This window comes from Manis pentadactyla, chromosome X, assembly GCF_030020395.1.
Source record: "Manis pentadactyla isolate mManPen7 chromosome X, mManPen7.hap1, whole genome shotgun sequence".
NCBI classification, from domain to species: domain Eukaryota; kingdom Metazoa; phylum Chordata; class Mammalia; order Pholidota; family Manidae; genus Manis; species Manis pentadactyla.
Genome location: NC_080038.1, coordinates 38382801 through 38402780, shown reverse-complemented (window position 1 = coordinate 38402780; position 19980 = coordinate 38382801). Strand labels below are relative to the sequence as shown.

Here is a 19980-nt window from a genome sequence, read left to right as displayed (position 1 = left end):
TATGTCAGCTTCCATGCGTTCCTGTTCTCTGATTTCAATTCCATCAATGGCCTCTTGCATTCTATCCATTCTGCTTATAAACCCTTCCAGAGTTTGTTTCATTTCTGCGATCTCCTTTCTGGCATCTGTGATCTCTTTCCGGACTTCATCCCATTTTTCTTGCGTATTTCTCTGCATCTCTGTCAGCATGTTTATGATTCTTATTTTGAATTCTTTGTCAGGAAGACTGGTTAGGTCTGTCTCCTTCTCTGGTGTTGTCTCTGTGATCTTTGTCTGCCTGTAGCTTTGCCTTTTCATGGTGATAGGAATAGTCTGCAGAACTGGGACGAGTGACGGCTGGAAGGACTTCCTTTCTTGTTGGTTTGTGGCCCTCCTCTCCTGGGAGAACAGCGGCCTCTAGTGGCTTGTGCTGCGCAGCTGCGCGCAGACAGAGTTTCTGCTTCCTGCCCGGCTGCTATGGAGTTAATCTCCGCTGTTGCTGTGGGCGTGGCCTGGCTCGGGCAGCTACTCCAAAATGGTGGAGTCGCGTTGGAGCAGGAGCTGCTGGGAGGCTATTTATCTCCGTAAGGGGCCTCCCTGCTCCCTGCAGCCCAGGGGTTAGGGTGCCCAGAGGTCCCGGATTCCCTACCTCTGGATTAAGTGGCCCGCCCTGCCCCTTTAAGACTTCCAAAAAGCACCCGCCAAAACAAAACAACGACCACAAAAAAAAACAAGAAAAAAAATTTTTTTAATTAAAAAAAAAAAAAAATTTTTTAATTAAAAAAAAAAGGTGGTCGTTCGTTTTTCTTTATTCTCCGGTGCCAGCCTCAGGCCTCTGCTCACCGGTCTTTCTGCCCTGTTTCCCTAATATTGGGGTCCCTGTCCCTTTAAGACTTCCAAACAGCGCTCGCCAAAACAAAGCAGCAAAAAAGCAAAAAAAAAAAAAAATGGTCGCGCGCTTTTCTTATGTCCTCTGTCGCCCAGCCTCCAGTGCCTGCTCACTGTTCTTGCTGCCCTGTTTTCCCAGTATCGAGGGCCCTACACTCTGGCCCGGATGGCTGGGGCTGGGTGTTCGGCAGCCCTGGGCTCCGTCTCCCTCCCGCTCTGCCTGCTCTTCTCCCGCCGGGAGCTGGGGGGAGGGGCGCTCGGCTCCCGCGGGGCCGGGGCTTGTATCTTACCCCCTTCGCGAGGCGCTGGGTTCTCTCAGGTGCGGATGTGGTCTGGATATTGTCCTGTGTCCTCTGGTCTTTATTCTAGGAAGGGTTGTCTTTGTTATATTTTCATAGATATATGTTGTTTTGGGAGGAGATTTCCGCTGCTCTACTCACGCCGCCATCTTCCGCCCCCCTGAATTAATATTTTATGTCACACCCTATCAGGGATGATTCAGATTTCTCATCTGTATGCGATAAACTGATCACTCTCAATGTATATAAATTAAGGTATTTTCTGCAGCTTGCACAACTGCTCAGACTGCCTCCAGTGCGGGTGGAACTGAAGAGTGCCTGGCTTGTTCCAGCCACAGATTGTGTTAGAGGCTGACTTCACTCTAGTGTTCTTACCCCCTCACCACGCTGCCTCTCTCAGCCAGCTAGTGCTTCCTGAGCTCAGGATCAGGCAGGATGCTAATAAGCCAGTAAAGAAAAGAAGACAAGGCATCGTTTTTTCCTCAGGACGGTTTGTAGTTTAGTGAAGAGGAAGGATGACTGCTGATGAAGCAATTAGAGAGCCACAAAAAGTGGTTTAACCCTGCAGTAGGTACTCTGGAGGTTTGGATTGAGGACTAGCCAGTAGGATGGGAGGGTTTTGGGGAAAGATGGGCCTTTATCAGGGCCTTGAAGGATGGGTGGAGTTGAGACCAGCTCGCAGCTGGTGTAGAAGCTAGGGAGACGTGGATGGAGTATGATGGCAGAGAAGACTAGAAGTGGGGGAGGAAAAATAATTTTCCCTCTACCCTTCTAGGTTCTTAGCTGAGAGCCCCCAACCCCCAGTAATAAGATAGATTAACAGGAGAAAAACATTCACAAATTTAATAACATGTCTACCTCCTGTGTACATGGGAGAGACCCAGGAAAACAGTAACTCCCCAAAATGGCCCAAAGCACACCATCTTAAATACTGTCTCCAGTTGAAGATAAAAGAGGTTGGTAGGGGAGGGAGGCCAGTTATAGGAGTTTATCAGCAAAAGTATAGTAAACAGGGGTGAGGCTATTATGGAGATTTAAGACGTTGCCTTCTCCATTGATAAGAGTTTCTAGAGATTGAGTCACCCTCTTCCTGGTACAGAGAGGGGATACCCTTACAAATGGAGACTTCCCTTAGACACATGAATATCTCTTACAAAAGGGTAAATTTTACTCAGTTTTCAGAGCTTTTCCTGTGTCTGCTGTTTCTTAAAAATAACCAGCTCAAAATAATCAATATGCCAACGAGGCATATTTTGGGGTTGTGTGTGTGTTTTGCTCCCCTTCATATACAATGCATATTTCCCACTTGAGTCCCTCAACAGGACCATCTTTGTGTTTACAGTCCATATACCACATCTCGTTTTGATTTTTGTCTTCCAGTATGGCCCACCTGGAGTCTATCAACCAGGCGACGTAACAGACCAAATAGTTCTCAATTTGTGTCGTGGCTCAGTAGAGAACCGAGTTCATAGCTGCTGCCTTTTGGAAAGACACAAGGTGAGGGACCTCACATTTTATTACTGCTTCCTGTGACTTCCCATAGAACCTGAAATGTGAGATGAGTTACATACTCTTTTGTGAGCTAGACTGTGAATAAAATCAGTGAATTTACAACTGTGTGCATTGCACTGCTATATGTCAATAATAAATATGCATAAATGCATATGTAACTATATGCATTATATTGCTATTTGCAAGCACTGCATTGTAAAAGACTGTTCTAAAATATTATATTAACTGGTGGTCTTTTGATTTGATTAAAAAATTTGGTTATAAACGATGTATTTGTGGATCATTTATTGATTGATTGTGATTTCTCTTTTTACTTTGGGAAGGGATGCCTAGTTCCTTGGTTGGTCTGAGGTACCAATGCTTTGTTCCTTTGTTTTTATCAGGCAGGAAAATTAGACCAAGACTTTTACAAAGATAGTGACCTGTCCATAGGAACCATCATCAATGTGTGGGGAAGAAAAGTGCTCCTTTGTGACTGTGATGAATTTACAAAGACGTATTATAAGACTAAATATGGAATTGGTAAGTGATATGTATGACAATTAGAAAATAATATTTAAAACTTAGAATCTTTGTTTTCTAGTCAACATTTTATTTTGGAGTTTCACATGCTAAGCTCATAATAGCTACCATTTATTGAGCATTTGCTGTCTGCCAGGCATTTGTTGTCTTATTTATTCCTAACAGCAAGTCTAGAAGGGTGGGCTAATTATCCCCATTTTAGGGATGAAGAGACTGAGGTTTAAAAGGTGCTTCTTGTGGAAGGTTATGTAGTGAGTAAACGGTGAGCCAAGATTTGAACTTGTCTGCCTGAAACCAGAGGCTTCTGTTTTCCCTTATAGCTTGCCATCTGCTTCACCACAATATGGGACAAATGTTCTGGTCGAGAAGTTGAAATGGAAATCTAAATGCTTTCCTTTTTACCAAATTCTTACTTGCCACAGTGGATATACTACTGATCAAGTTCTCTGGAGAATTCTATCATGTCAGTTTGCTCTGCCTTTCTTGATGAGGCCCAGCCAGGATCTAGCCTCTTGCTTCTTAGATATCAATTCCATCTGGATCAGGTTAATTCAGTTCAGAGTGGAAACCATTGATTTATCAAGCATCTGCTAGGTGCAGGTCATTGCAGTGGAGTTAGTAGCTGTAGTTAGATAAGGAGCTTCAAGACTAGAAGGGGAGCAGAGACCTATAGGATGTTAAACAGTGTTGATGAGAGTCATAGAAGCAGGGGGAGAGTCTGATGTGAAGCTGAAAAACAAACACTCCTTTGTTAAACCTACCAACCAGCTCTGGCCCTTCCTGGGCCTTCCACCCCAGGCTCCAGGTAGCTGCAGTGCCAAGCTAAATAAGGGTAGTGGGAGTTGTCGACCTCCCAATGTGGGGTATAGAGCTGGGGGGTGGTGCTTACTCCTGGGCTCCTCTCTGAACCTTGGAGTGTTCCTATAAGCATATTCCTTGAGGGATAAGATGGAAACCAGAAGCAACCACAGCTTCCTAAGAGACAAGATGCTTTGTTTCTAGGATGAGCCAGGGGCCATCATTTATGTGTCTTGGCGTCCCAATGTGTAGCGTTCCTGGCTTCTGGGAACCTTAATATTGTGGGAGAAAGCACACAGAGTTGCCAAAAGGTCAGAATAAAAAAGACTCAATTTCACTCTTTGGTTCATTGAGGGACTTTGTTCCACTGCATCTGCATGCCAGATTAGTCAAAATGTGGGGCCTCTTATTTTATTTTTTAAAATTGGTAGTCTTTAGTAGACACAGTTAGGCATATATTTGTTTTGGGGACTGTAAGCAAGAGACACCCAGGAATGTGCACATGATGGCTACTGTAGAGGAGCTGCAAGTGACCCTTAGATCACTGGGGAGAATTCCTTCTTTCATAAATGTAGATGTCTGTTTAGAATCAACAAGTCTTCACTGTAGACTTAGAAATTTGAAAATATATATACAAAAGTTGAGTTAATGAAAAATAGTTACATGTGTCCAACTGAAAGATTACCTTACTAGAAAGGATATGGTGAAAGAAGGTTGCCAAACATCCCTTAAATATCAGCATTTGGTTGATGTCTGTCTGTCAGCTTGATTTTGAGAATATAAAGGTTGCATTTGGTAGCACAAATGTAGTGCTGGAGAGACATGATACATAGTCAGTCTTCTAACAGGTTTGCAGGCACCTTTTAGAGGTGGAGTAATTCACTGGTGCACTCCAAATCTAGCCATCCGCGGCAATTGTATCAGCCTCAGTGCCCTTTAGTCCATTTTAACAGAGCCCTAGGGTTTAATTTCTTTCTGCTCACTTGTTTTGTTCAGTCTATAGAATTATGTAGCATGTAGAAAAAAGGTAGGTTGTGCCTTTAAAGTTAATATAACATGAGCATTATGCATTTAAACAAAATTATGCAAATGTAAAGCTATGCATTTTATAGCCACGCTTTTTATATTTCTTGTAACATATGTTAAAATATCCCATTTAGCAGACACTATTATTACAGAACATTTCTTCAGTAACAACAATGTACTTAATGTACCTAATGACTAAAAATTATATCCGGGATGTGGGGTGGTGGGTGGGGGGCTTAGTGAATCAGTATTCTCTGATAATCTTTACATTTGCTTTTCCCAACTGTTGGTAAGGTTAAGTTAACACTTAATGTTACTTAGATAGAGTTACTTCAGACATTGCGATTTTATTTCTAATTCATCTGGTTCTAAAAATCCACAAGACTGACCAAACTTTATCCATTATATTTTGGTATCCTTGAAGCCCAGACCAGAACAAAGCCCTGTCAATAACTGTGGTCACATTTCTTTCCTTGTCAGTAATTGGGGTCAGTAGAATATCTGGTGTCTTCACTCTACAGCGCTGCAGAAGGCACTGACAAGTGCTCAAAACAGTACAGCTAGGGATCTCCTGAAGAGGTAGCCAGGGGGACCGTTCTAATACAGTATGCAGCCCTGGTGCTACCTAATGACAGCACAACATATTTTGGTGGGAGAAAAATGGCAGACACACTAAAAGAAGGAGCTGGTCGCAGTCCCAAAAAAAGTACATGGGTAAGCTTTCAATTTATGTAGAGGCAGAGAGCTTGATAGAATCCCAAGAGGTATTTGTACCCGTGGAAAACACTTTAGACTCCTCAAAAGATGAAATTCTTTCGTGTACTTAAGGATTTTAAGGAGAAAGTGATTGTATCAACTTCTTCCTGAAACAGTCCAGCATGGCTGCCCCACTAGGCAGGTTGGCCATCCCACTGGCCCTGGTTTGCCTGTGGGATGTAGCATGTCACTCCCTCATTATTTCATGTCGATGAACATGGACTCGCAGATGGAAGCCTGTCGAGCTTTCCGGTAGCATAAAGGTCGGAAACCTCCAGGGGCTCCCAGCAGGTATTTCTTTCACTGAAAGGTGGAGAGATTTGAATGCAAACTGTTCTTACCTAGAATTCCTCCTGCCTTGGGTTATTCTTATTTCTTTGTCTATAGGAAGACTTTCTTATCATCCATTCTTAGTGGCTGGGACAGCCAAACTGGGAACAAGCCCACTCATTTCCATTGCTCTTGGACATTAATTAGGCTGTACTGACATTAAGGTTGAGCAAAATTCTTAAAGCGCCTTTAATTTTGTCGTCATTTCTGGCCACCTCTGAACTCCTAGTGCTAGAAGCAGCAAGACATCCGAAGTGACAGTTTAATGATCACTTGAGCAAATCAGCCATCCTGAATTGCAGTGACAGGGGCAGAATTTGCTTCTGGTCTTACCACATAGCCTTGATGGAACAATTTTGCCTCTTTCCTCCTCTATAAACTGAAGTGAGCTGAGGATGAGATGACTCCTAGAGCTAGAAAATTATGTGACATTCTAATTATTTGACTCCAAAATGAATGCCCCGCCAAAATCATTTTACCTGGATAGTGGGTACAAACAGAGGTAGATTTATCTCAAAGTTAATGAAGTGAAGGGAGCTTAAGCTTTAGTGTTCTTCCTTTGCAGGAGCCTCAGTCCAAGGCCACGGGCCTAAGTTTGTCTTAATAATTTGGCATTCTTTGTCTTGAATAGCTTCTCCCAAATTATATAAGCTTCAGGCCTCCCAAAAACCTGGGTCCATGTCTGGGTTACTATAACATACGAGATTTACTTTGAGATAATTGAAGGCTTTGCCCAACAGTGTTTCCAAGTGAGATGGCTAATAGTAAATTATTGTGAAGGAGCATTAAGACTCCTTTTAAAAATATATCATGTCTCTAAATTTATTAGAATTCAATTAGTCATGGATAGGCATTCAGTCTGTAAGCTTTTACAAGTCACTTGGAATTAAAGGAATCAGACCATTTGAAGATAGATGTGTCTCAGGGTGCAGCAGAGTATCAGTTTAAGAAGATATGTGAGGAGATGGTGTGTACAAAAATGTGTATTGTTTCAATTATTAAACATTTTTTAATACCTGAAACGTGCAGGAGGCAGGGATGATGGAAAACCAAAGCCAGGGAACTTATTTAGGCACATGTCCCAAGCTTTGTGGATGTACCCAATTACCCAGAGAAATGAGCTCTTGAGTACCCCAAAAGACGGATGTGGTGTTAACAGAAGTCAGATGTGATGGAGTGACCCAGTTCTTGACTTCTGTACACTAGATGGCACTGTGGGTGCAGAAGAAAGCTCTAAATTGTTTCTTTTGTTACTTCAATCCATGGCAAAAATTATGTACTTGAGAAAACAACACTGTTATAAAACCTGTAATGTGTGTGTGTGGGGGGGTGTAGAATGCATTCTTAATTACCTCACGATTCAATGTATGTCTTCTTTTGGTTACACTGCTGAGATCAGTGTGTAGAGTTGTATGTATATATATGTCCCCTGTTATGCCCCGTTTTCTAATAATGATCATGCCCTAATTTCCTAACAATCAGAGCTCTCCCTGCCATCCCTGTGGTCCTTTCCCTGAAATGCAGGTACCCATCAGTGTTGTCTTTGATATAACAGTTAGCAATGATAGCGTCTGCTGCAGTTCTGCCTAACTCCAAGATTTGAACTTTCCCCTTTGCTACCAAGACTTCTCCTTAATTGCCACACAGATAGCAGTAGGAGAGGCTCATGAGTCACTTCTGTAACCAGTAGTCTGGCTGTCCCCTTTCACTGAGCCAGTGAGAAGTATTTGATAGCATTCTCTTTGCCAGTATGTGCACTTAATGTTAGGATGGAGCAAGACTTCCAGGGGGTTGGGTGTGGTAATGCTTGAGGGGACTTCACCCAAAGGCTGTCAGGGAGTCTAAGGAAATGTCAAAGTTGAAAATGTTTTCAAATCAGAGTTAGATATAGCCTTAAGCTCTTAGCCTTTTGAGCAGTCAGTTAAAAAAAAAATCCCTCCATTTTAAGAGGGAGGTTGCTTTGATGACAAATTGATGTGCATTTTCAGTTGTAGAGGTGTGCACTAAATCTGTACTCTTCCTTCGGTTAGGACTTTGACAGTGGAAACACCTACGAGATATTCAAGCTTGTGGAAGAAGTAGAAATTGTATTCCATGAGTTGTTTTGATTTATGGCTTTGTTTTGTTTTAGGAAAAGTCCTGGCATCGTCTTTGCCATTTACGGTGGGCCAAACACAAGTGACTTGCATTTATCAATTCAATGTGTTGTTTGTTCTGGAGAGCATACTTGTTTCTCAGAGACTGGACAGTCTCACAAATGAGCACCTAAAAGCTCCTAGGTTCTTATAAAATATGTCCCAGCTCTCTCTCCATTTCTCCTTCCTCACAGATGATACGTAAATAAAGAAAAATCAACACTGTTGACCACTTAACACTCTCTTTAAGAGAGTAGGCAGTGGCTACTTTAAAAGTTTTGTTTGCTTTTGTTTTTCTGTTTTGTCACATTTTAGTACAATTGCAGTCTTGGGCAGTAATAAGCAACCCGGAACGGTGTTTGTTGAGAAGTAGCTTTGTTTTGTTTTTCTAACTAGATAATGAAGTGCCTTGGCCTGGAGTTGAGTTGGAGGAAAGGGAGGGGGCTTAAATGCGGGCCCAAGAGGAGAGAACAGTGGATGGAGAAGGTAAAGGCAAAATAGTCCTCTTTGGAAAGGAATTTGGTTAGTGAGTGTTGACTAAAGGTAAGAGAAAGCTAACTTACAGGTTAAAATATGGAATGGGCGGTATAAAGTTCCAAATGTGAATTCTCATACCATTGGAAAAATCAGGAAAGAAAAAAAAATATTCAGAAATGGAGATGTGATGACGAAAGATTAATGTTTCCTTATTTGACATAGTTTCTTTTCTCTTTCTTTCTTCTGAACCAATGGTCATTGTTGAGTGAGTTCTGTGGTTTTTGTAAACATGATTGAAACCTACCCTCACAGGATTTTGCTGTGTTTTGTTTGAAAGAGTTTAAAATAGTCCACAAAGATCTCCATGTTCATCTTGAAAACATAACAAACCTTTCAAAACAGCCATAATCAGGGCAAAAAAAAATATTAATGTTTCATTTGCCTTTGTTTTGTTATAGAGAACTTTACCTCCATTCCATGTAAGGCTCCACCTCCTCCGAAAATAGAAAGGAAATTTCCACCTTATACCAACTTTGGTTCTGAAGAGGATTCTCTCCGCTCCTGCATAGCTCTCATGCCCACACCTCATACGAAGATCAGAAAGTTCATGGAAAAAGACAGGTGCTTGAGGGAACCATGATTTTAGTCTGATCTTTCTCAAATGCATTTGGGGTTTATAATATAGTCTTTATGACAAAAACAGATGACACACAACTCATCTAATTTCATGTCCAGGGATCAGGGTTGTTACAGATTTTTAATGAAGCTGATTAACATGCAAGTATTAATAGGTTTTTACTTGAGTGGTTATTTTATTCGTTTCATTTTTTTCCAGTTTTACTGAGATGCAATTGACAAATAACATGTATAAGTGGACATGGGAGTGCAGATATCACTTTGGGACAGTGGCTTTGTTTCCTTTGGATACATTCTCAGAAGTGGAATTGCTGGATCATATGGTAGACATATGGTGGACAACATAATGATTTGAGATATATGTATATTGAAAAATGATTACCACAGTAAGATTAGTTAACATCCGTCAGCTCACATAGTTACAATTCTTACTTCCTTGCGATGAGAACTTTTAAGATGTTTTCTTAGCAGTTTTTCAAATATACAATGCAGCAGTGTTAGCTATAGTCATCATGTTGTATATGATATCACCAGGACTTACACATCTTACAACTGGAAGCCTGTACCTTTTGACCCCTTTACCCAATTCCCCCACCTCTGCTCTCTGCCTCTGGCAACCACCAGTCTGATCTCTTTTTATGAGTTTGGTTTTTTTTAGAGTTCACATTTAAGCGAGATCATGCTGTATTTGTCTTTCTCTGTCTGACTTATTTTACTTTGCATAATACCCTCAAGTTCCATCCATTTTGTAGCAAATGGCAGAATTTCCTTTCCTATGGTTGAGTAATGTTCTGTTGTCTATATACACCATATTTGCTTTATCCAGTCACCCATTAGTGGACACTTAGGTTGTTCCTGTGTCTTGGCTATTGTAAATAATGCTGCAGTGGACATGGGAGTGCAGATATCTCTTTGGGACAGCGGCTTTGTTTCCTTTGGATACATTCTCAGAAGTGGAATTGCTGGATCATATGGTAGTTCTACTCCTAATTTTTTGAGGAACCTTCATATTGTTTTCTATATTGGCTGCACCAATTCACTCCCACTAACAGTGCACAAGGGTTCCTTTTTCTCCACATCCTTGCCATTGAATGGTTATTTTATTGTGTCATCTGGAAGTCTCTAAAGTCATATTATCCCCAATTTACTTCTACTTTCTATACATATATATATATCTCCTCAAGATGGTCCCTAGGAAATGGTGTAAAGTAGGGGTCAGCAAACTTTCTCTTAAAGGGTCAAATAGTAAATATTTTTGGTTTTGCAGGCCATATGGTCTCTGACACACCCACTAGGCTCTGCTGTTGTGGTGTGAAAGCAGCCAGACAGTCTGTAAACAAATGTGTGACTATATTCCAAGAAAATTGTGCTTAGAGACATTGACATTTGAATTTCACACACGTTTTACATATCACAAAATAATATTCTTTTGGTGTTTTTCAACCATTTAAAAATGTAAAAACCATTCTTAGCTCATAAGCCATACAAAAACAGGTGGCTGGCCATGTTTGGCCCATAGGCTGTAGTTTGCCTACCCCTGGTATAGGGGCCTCAGTGATTTATCAGTGTTTTTCAGAATGTGATCTGGGGATTAATTTTGTTTCAATTTGAGGGGTTTGGTCGAGTTCAGTAAACATAGGCTGCTTACATGGTTGACTATTATAATTTTGAAAGGTAGATTTTCAGAAGTATATCTTTTATACTTCCTAATATATATATATATGAGGAAAAATATGCCCTGAGTCAGCATATAGAATGTGGCTACCGCCCATGGCTACCTTTCTGTAGGGAAAGCAGGCCCTGGAGGAAGAAGTTGGGGGGAAAAGTGGCGGGGAAAATGTCACAGGTGTTTGAGTAGTATGTTAGCTAAACATTGAAGTCCCGAGTGAGGGAAGTAATGGGTCAGGAGAATCTGTGAAGAAAAATGATAAAGGGGACATGTTGTAAGACCAGGAGAAGGAGAAGAAAAAGACAGAATCCTGAATATGATAAAATTTAATGGGGTCAAATGTAGGACATTTTGAGGTAGAACAATAATTTTATTCTAACTGTAAAAATGGCAGAAATATTTTAAGAATTGTACAGAATGTCTAAAAGTCTGCCTGTGCCATGGCATGATGTCCTTTGCCTTTTAAGAAAGAATCCTTTATTTTTAAGGGCTTTAGAGTTTTATTTTTACATTTTAGAATTGTTATTACTCAAAGTGTGGCCCCCATACTAGTTCTTGTGCCTTACTGCAGACCTACTGAGGCAGGAACTCTGGCAATGGGGTCTGGTACTGTGTTCTAACCAGGCTTTCAGGGGTTCTGATGTGCACCAGGGTTTGAGGACCACTGATGTCTATCACATAAGCAAGATACCAACTTACACCACACCCTCCCCTACAGATAGCAGTGTTTACAGAGGTTCTAAGGCAGGACTGATAGATACTTTTTACTAACTTTTGTTTTTAAGGGCAGCCACTCGAAGGAGGTGGGCAGGAAGAATGTCCCTATTGTAAAAGGAGAGGGAATTTTCTTATAAGTAAACAAGATGAAACATGATCCAGGGTGTTGTTTCTGGAACCCAGGGGAAAACTGTTCCTTGTGGGTAGTTGCCTTATTCTCTCTTTCTGTCTACACCACGTCAGCTTGCCCACAGAGCACTGACTGTGGACAGCATTCCATATTCTTGTCATGCAGTCATGGCTAAAGGATGGTAGTAGAGGCACGAATATCTCTAATTTCATTTCTTTCTGTCCACTGCTCATTCTGTGTCCACTGCTTGTTCTGTGCCAGGAATACACTTCTGTCAAGCTCCTCCCACACAGTGACTTTGTTTCCATAGTAACTGGCACATTCAGCTGGAGACTTACACATACATAAGTTTGAATAACCCAGGATTTTAAAACTGTGGGAACCTAAGGAAGATGATCTCACAAAACATACACAACATAGTTGCCTAATGTAAATAAATAAACTGCAGAATGAAATGTGCAATTGTACATGACACAGATTGACTATATATATATTACTATTAAAATTTTACTGGGTGCTAATTGCTGTATGAAGTTAATGGTGATCTACAATGAGTCATTGGAGGAAATAGTTTTAAATTGAAGCATATGAGGTTTTTGCTGGAATGAAGACCTTTATTGTCTGGGTAAAAAAAAAATCACTGTGATGGCCTGCTGGGCAGATTGTCTAGTCTCACTTGGGAGAACCAGAATAATATCTTGCTGCATCACGTTAAATTAGTTACTTATTCTCTGTGTGTGCATAATACTCTGCCGAGCATGCTTCCGATAATAGTATTACTACTAATTATATTATGAATAAAGAGCAATTGGTGGTTACAGTGGCTAACTACTGTAAAATACTTGATCTCATTTTAATCTTCAAAACAACCTCATAAAGTAGATAGCATTATTGTACCCATTCTTTACATGGCAAAACCAAGGCTTGGAGAAGCTATACAGTTTGCCTAAACTCACACAGCTAATCATTAGTTGAGCTGGGATTTGAACACAGGGAAGTCTGACTTCTGGAGTTCGTCTTTCTTGCCACAGAACCTGTACTTATTGCAGTGTGCTGCAGTCACTTGTTTATGTTATTGTGATCTCCCCCTACACCAAGGGCTCTTTGAAGGCAGGGACTGGCTTTATTGTTTTCCTCAGAGTTAAAACAGTGCTGGTTACATCCTTGGGCCTCAATAACTATTTTGTACAATAAAGAAAAGAAATGGATGGTAAGTGAGTAAGCAGAATACATTCACCCTTCCAGTTCTTAATCATGGATAGAAAAGACATATGACTTCTCACCAGGAAGACTATTATCCCAGACTCATACTATTCATAACCATATAGCATCCAGATATCAGTGGTTTAATTGTAATCTCGGACTTGTTTTCAGATATTGTCCATCTGCTGTGCCATCAGTCATTTTTCTCTTTAAAAGTTTTTTCTCATCAATGAAAATAATGTTTCTTTCAACCATAAGACTATAGCTCTAGCTATTTTTGAGGTTTTCAGTAGGTATGTAGCCCTGGGTGAGCCATTCATTTTTCTCAGTCAACAGGTATTTACTAAGCATCTGCCATGTGCCAAGCAGTGACCTAGGGGCTTGGGATAAGTCAGTGAACAAAACAAACTTGGGGTAAGTCAGTGAACAAAACTCCTACCCCCTCATAGAACTTATATTCTAGCTGGGGGAGGCAGACAATAAAGAACAGAGTGCGTAAGCACATTCTGTAGTATATGGAAGGTGTTTAGTACTGTCGAAAATTGGGTGCCACAGATTATGGGTGCTCATCTGGGAGGGCAGCCATAGTCAAGGAGAGCTCTGTTGATTGGGGCCCAGATGGATGGGCAGGATTCTGGGCAGCCACAGGAAAGGGTGGGAGAAGGGATGACCCTAAGGCCTGGAATCAGAAATGAGTACAGCATGGGGCAGTAACTGAAGTGGCTTGAGCAGAAGAGTATTATAGGCAGTCATGCCAAGTAACTGCGTGTGTGTGTGTGTATGTGTGAACTGACTATTAATGGCCCAGAAATCCAGACTGAGCTGTACCAGGTGGTGCAGTAGGAAGCAGGGAAATGCCAACTTCTTTGGAGTGCTGGGGGTATTGTGATAAAAAGAGTGTTAGAGAAGTTTGATAATGAGGTTTTTAGTCAAGGAAGTATCTGAAGATACTTGCAGTGTTTTTCCAAGTGTGCTCTGGGGACCACTTTATCAGAATTTCCTGGGGAGCTTATTAAAAATGCAAGTTTCTGGAGATGCAAGGTAACTGCTGCATCCATCTCTCTGGAGTGGGACTCTGAATTCTGTATATTTAACAAGCTCTCAAGGTGACTTTTTATACACAATAAAGTTTGTGATAAAGTTTGTGATAAAGATCATCTCGATCGATGAGCTTTCCAGCACACTAGAATTAGGTGAAAAAATGGTCTATTACATGTGAAAAACCCACCCTTAATATACACACTTACAAAATTTATGTAAGTTCTAAGAAGGTAAATTTATAGTAGTGTTCATCTGACCTGATGTTAGACCTCATTCTGTTGTTTTAATATTTCAGGCATCTGTAAAAGTTATGGGTCTTTCATGAGAGGGGCTTACCAAGCCGGTTGGTTTCTTTCAAATCCAGTTATATACCAGAGAAGATGGTTATCAAAGTCTAGCTGCACCCTGAACTGTATGAGGTTTGTCTGATGATGGGCAAACCAGGAACTAAGAGAACAGAGCTATGGAATCTGTCTGCTTTTCCCAGGCTGCCCTGGGACTAGCCTTCTGTATTCCTCTCCTGGGAGGCCTCAAACTGGAAATCTCGGCACCACGCTTTTTCAGCCCTGCTTCCTTGGACGATCAGAGATGGGGGCAGAGAAAAGCACTTTCTTCCTCTGCAAACCAGAAATGAGGTTTTTTTGTCTTTTGTGTTTTTTTAAATCACTTGACCACAAGGAAAGAATAAACTTCAGCACAGGAGAATCTGAAAGTGAGGATCTCCCTGCTCAGAGTTGTGGCAGGGAAGTGATGAAGTATATGGTTTATTTTACTCTTTGCCTCCTTGGGGAAATGATTTTGATTATCCAAGACCTCCCCAAGGGTTTAGTATTTGTTACAAAGTCTATCTTTTCCTAGCTGATACCTATAGACATGTTTCTGCTGGCAGACCAAAAATTAATTTCTTCAGTGACCAGGGTCACCTTTGGGAACTTTTGTTTCTAGAATTTGATCTGTTTTTCAGTTTATTAGACCATTCTGTTATACATAGAATTCTAAATGTACATTCCCATCCATGTGGATCTTATAACGACTTGTCCAGAAGTATTCAGTAAGTACTTACCTAAAAAGTGTTAGGTTAGACAGTGGTTAATAAGTCACAGTCCTGGTCCTCAGAAAGCAGACTTGTAATAGCTGCTTACAATATGGGGGATAGGTGCTCTAAAAGGGCAGGTCTATAATATTTCATAGAGAATTTGATAAGGGAAAGATCATTCTCCCCTTGAAGGGAGTTGGGGGATGCTGAGAAACTAGGGGAGAGGGAGGAGAGGATGTAAGGCTGAAGAAAGAAAAGAAATGGGTGTGAGAAAGTGGGAGGTGGCTCCAGACACGGGAAGAGCACACCCTCTGGCAAGCTGGAGCAATGAGGGCGAGGGGCTGCGCTTGCTGACACGGTTGTTGTGAGTTTTGACTGGTCTCATAACTAGGGAACAGCTGTTCAATGCAGCTGGTTTGAGTAGTGTGTTGATAACATTTGTTTTGGGTACCTTTCCCAATGTGTTACCCTGGACATCTAAAGAATAAGATGTTTTAGTAAGTTGAGATAATTCCTCTACCTCTAGCTTTGGAGCCCTAATAAGATGGTTGAACTTTTTCAGCTTCAGAGTTCATGCTACTATCTTAAAACCAGAGCACACCCGGGGGATTGAGGGAGGTTGTGCAATAGGTGAAGGGGGTCAAAAGGTACAAACTGTCAGTTGTAAAATAAGTAAGTCCTGGGATGTATTGTGCAGCATGGTGACTATAGTTAATAATATGGTATTGTGTATTTGGAAGTTGCTAAGAGAGTAGATCTTAAAAGTTCTCATCATAAGAAACAAAGTTTTTGTAACTATGTGTGGTGGTGGATTATAATTTGACATTGTGGTGCTCATTTTACAATATATACAAATATCAAATCATGTTGTACACCTAAAATTAATGTTTTATGTCAATTATAATTTAAAAAACCCATAGCACACCTTTTGTCAATGTTTTTAAACATACATAACTTGTGGAAGATGAGCTATAAACCCTTGTTTCTCTTCCTTTTAGAAATGTCAACATAAGCAGTACACTCCGGTTTTTCGCGAAACTGTTCACATGCAAATGTGCCGACGTGGACAGGATGTTTGTTATTTCATATTTTCTCAGCGATGACACAGTTTCAGTGTTTGAACCTATAGAGAAGAATTCAGGTGAGAGACATACCTTTCATAGCAATTTCCTCAGAACAATTAACTGTCTCTTCAGTTTGAAAGGGAGTGTGATCTGATAGCCTAGATGACCTTAAATAGTGACTTTCCCTTTTTTGTATAACCACGAAAGTTCATTTTACCAAGAAGTCTTAAATGGAAACCCAGACTTACAAAATGATAAAAGAGGAATAGTTTTGGTTGGCTCAGGTCTGGGGAACTTGGGACACCTCCTTTTGGATGCTATCCCCCTTCCTCTGTGGCCTCAGAGGCACCTCTGTGGAATCCAAGGGCCTCAAAATCTGGCTACCACCAATTCTACTCACAGCCACAAGGCAAAAGGAAATCTGTATTCTTGATAGTACCACTTACAGAAGTTTTGCTTAACTCTAAGACAAGAAGCCCAGATTAACAAGTTCACTCTTCAGAGTCCTTCTTCCTCTGGCTTTTCTGTCTGTTGAGGCTGTTGCCAAGATTCCAGCACTCAGGCCACAGAATGCCTTTCCACAGTGTGCTGGCACTATGGGCATTGCCAAGGAGAGCCTTTACTTTTGACTTACCAAATTACATAACTACAGGGCTCCATTCTTTGTCCCAACATATTCAAAACTTTTATCTATGCTGAAGATACACGTTTGGGAAGAAAAATCAGTGGTGTGCTCGTTAGCCAGCTCTCTGAAACAAATTTAAAAGCCCTGCTTTGTACCATTTGCCAGTTTCCATCATGTAAATACCCCAACCATGGTCAGTTTCAAGTAAACACCAGTTAAAACAACTGCTTGCAAAATCCCTGGAAGTATGACATTTAGTCCTTATGAGCTATTATTATGAGCCACTCAGTACACCAAAAAATAATTTGTATAACTAATTCAGGCTCCACAGTGATTTTTAAGATCAAATCTTAGAATATGAAATCAAATAAGAATTAATATAAAGTCATGTTCTTAAAGGTCAAAAGAAAAAAATATATATGCATCTAGAATGGGGAAGATATGGCCAAATTCCAGCATTCAGGGTGATGGCAATCAACAATCAGCTTCTAGTGTAAGAGCACCATGATTGAGTTCCTGCTGTTTTCCTTAAAAAAACCTCATGAGTTAAGTTTTGTGTTAGTCCACATCTTCCCAGAGACAGACCTCAAGAAGGGATTAAATGTGCAGGAGACCTATTAGGAGAAATGCTCATGAGGGGAAATGTGGAAGAATCCAGGAGAGCTGGCAGGCTGCTGTGCATGTCTGACTTGGGTAAAGGACAGAGGGAAGGAGGAAAGGGGGACGTCTTAGACTGTACCAAAATTCTAAGAAAGTTTCAGCAATGCTAATGGGGAGTCCTAGAGCCAAAGTCACTTATTGGAGCAGCCTCCATCTTGCAGGAGCGGGCTTGCCTTAGTTTCCTGCCTGCCTAGCCATTTGTAGGCAGCAGTGTGTGGGAAGCATGACCCCAGCATAAACCCAGGGATACCCTTCAGAACACAGCAGCTGGGGCCTTCTGTCAGCTAGTGAGAGGGGCATTTTCATGGTCCCCCACAAATTTTATTCCCATTTTACCATTGAGAATTGAGAGAAGTTCAGAGAGATTAAATAACTCCTAAAGATCATCCAGTTAGCAAGTGATACAGCCAGGATGGCCTCTAGCTCTGTTTGAAAGCCTATGTCTTTCCACGCTCTGTGGGTTCTGAATGTTGTAGGAGTGTGATGAAGTTGAACCCCAGAGTTTGTCTGGGTTCTGGTTGGATCCAGAGGTCAGAAGACAGTTGAGTACCATTTAGAAGATACTGGAGTCCCACATTCAGCTCTGCTTGCTGCTTTCCAAGAGGTCAAACACTAAATAATGCTCAAAAGAGAACAGATGAAATGGTGAGAATTCTGGAAAGTTAAACATTTGAGGCATTGCTAAAAAGAAGCAAAAGTATTTTGCCTGTAGGAAAAAAGTTAAGGGAACTCCCATAGTTACCTTCTAACAGTTAAGTAAGCCCCTTTCCAGCAGTGGGGCATCTTACGCTTCATCTGCGTGTTCGAGTAAGTATAAGACATCATCTGGGGCAAATAGGTGGAAACAAGCTCAAATGAGGAATTTTCTACCTGCTACTGTTCAAACATGCACTTAGGTATCTTCCTGATGTTCCAATTCTCAGTACCTTCACAGGTACTTGCTCAGTGTTTATTTAAGTGTTTGGACTGGGATGGAAGTAAAGAGAGGAAAGAAAAGGCTGGAATGCCATGCCACTTTTTTCTTTACACACTCATCTAGGAAGGTTCATTTCTTCAGCCAGCCCCATTTTCCCTTTCGGCCTGAGAATAATAGGCATTATGAGTTCACAGCTAAGTTGTGTGGTCTACTGAGCATGAAGCAACTCCAAAGGCAAGTTGTATGGTTCTTTTAAGAATAAAGACTACTCATTCACTTTTCTCATTTCTGTAGGGATTACTGGTGGGAAGTTCTTGAAAAGGAGTCGTGTTAAGAAGCCTGGACAAGAAATCTTTAAAAGTGAACTATCAGAGTATATCAAGGCCGAGGAGCTGTATGTTGGAGCTAAAGTGAATTTAAATGGCTACCTATTTCTTCTGCTCAATGCTGATGAATATACCTTCAACTACATGGAAAAGCATTCAGATAAGGTAAACTTTCTTGACTTGCTTCTCAGCTCTGTGCAGTCTGTGTTTTTCTTTCTCTAGATCATTTCTTCTTCATCTTGCCACCAGTTTTACATTGTGCATTCACACATGTGGGCATGAATAATGGATCCGTGTGACTTGGCCCCAAGTCCCATCACAGAGGCCAGGTCCCAGTCTGCTGTGTTTACATACTGGGTCCTCTGCTGCCCCACATCACAGATGCCAGGCCCAGGCGGGAGGCAGGCCCAGGGTTGAATCAAGTTTCCTGGGTTTTCTGCTGATGCTAACAATGTTTTCAGAAAGCAGTTCAGCAGCTATAGGAAAGGAAGAAAATCTGGTGCCACACACTGTGCTGTCCCAGTTAATTGTCACAGACCTACTGAGAAAGCCAAGACCTGAACAAACAGAAACCCCAAGGGAACCTGATAGTTGTTGGGGTTGCAACTTCCCATAACAGGAGCCACCTGAGGCCTAAATAAGAATTCAAGGGCAAACCTGGCTAAGTGAGCTCATAGAGTTTTTTCATTTGAAATAAGATGGCAGATGGGTACTGTTACTAGGAGATCTACTATGGGTTGCTGTTCAGTAAAAATAACATGTTGATAAAGTCTTGATTTTAAGTGGGTACTAGTTTGGTGTACAAACATGCATGTTCGAAAGTCATTGCCTAGTATTGAAAAAATCTCTCTAGAAACAATGTACTTTAAAAATCTGCCTGTGAGTATTAATATTTGTGGTCCAATTATATGCACACACACACACATATACATGCGCACACACACACTACCAATTCCATTTCATTTACATATAAAATGCTTAGGGGTAAGTTGCTAAGTCTCACTGTGTGTATAACATGATCCATGTGAGTTTGCATCCTCTGAGAAGCGGATGCCAAAAAAAAATTAGACTTGCAAGACATGTGTTGGGGGAAATGCATATGAAGGGTAAGTGGGGAGGGAGCAGGAGTAGGTGGAGAGCTCAAGGTGCAGATCTAACCCGAGAAGGGAAAGGGAAGGAAGGCGGAGGGGGAGGGAAGAGCCTCAGAGGCAGTGCAGCTCTGAGATAGTCTGTTC

General features: G+C 41.2%; 1 protein-coding gene across 1 annotated transcript in view; it reads left to right on the top strand.

Moving 5' to 3' along the window:
- The window catches only part of EFHC2 (EF-hand domain containing 2), a 121941-nt gene that overhangs the window by 24823 nt on the left and 77138 nt on the right, over positions 1 to 19980 (top strand). The window contains exons 5-9 of the mRNA XM_057495350.1: positions 2547 to 2663; positions 3062 to 3200; positions 9181 to 9343; positions 16153 to 16295; positions 18714 to 18910. Coding sequence (XP_057351333.1) covers positions 2547 to 2663; positions 3062 to 3200; positions 9181 to 9343; positions 16153 to 16295; positions 18714 to 18910 — 759 coding nt within the window. The remainder of the gene's footprint in view (positions 1 to 2546; positions 2664 to 3061; positions 3201 to 9180; positions 9344 to 16152; positions 16296 to 18713; positions 18911 to 19980) is intronic.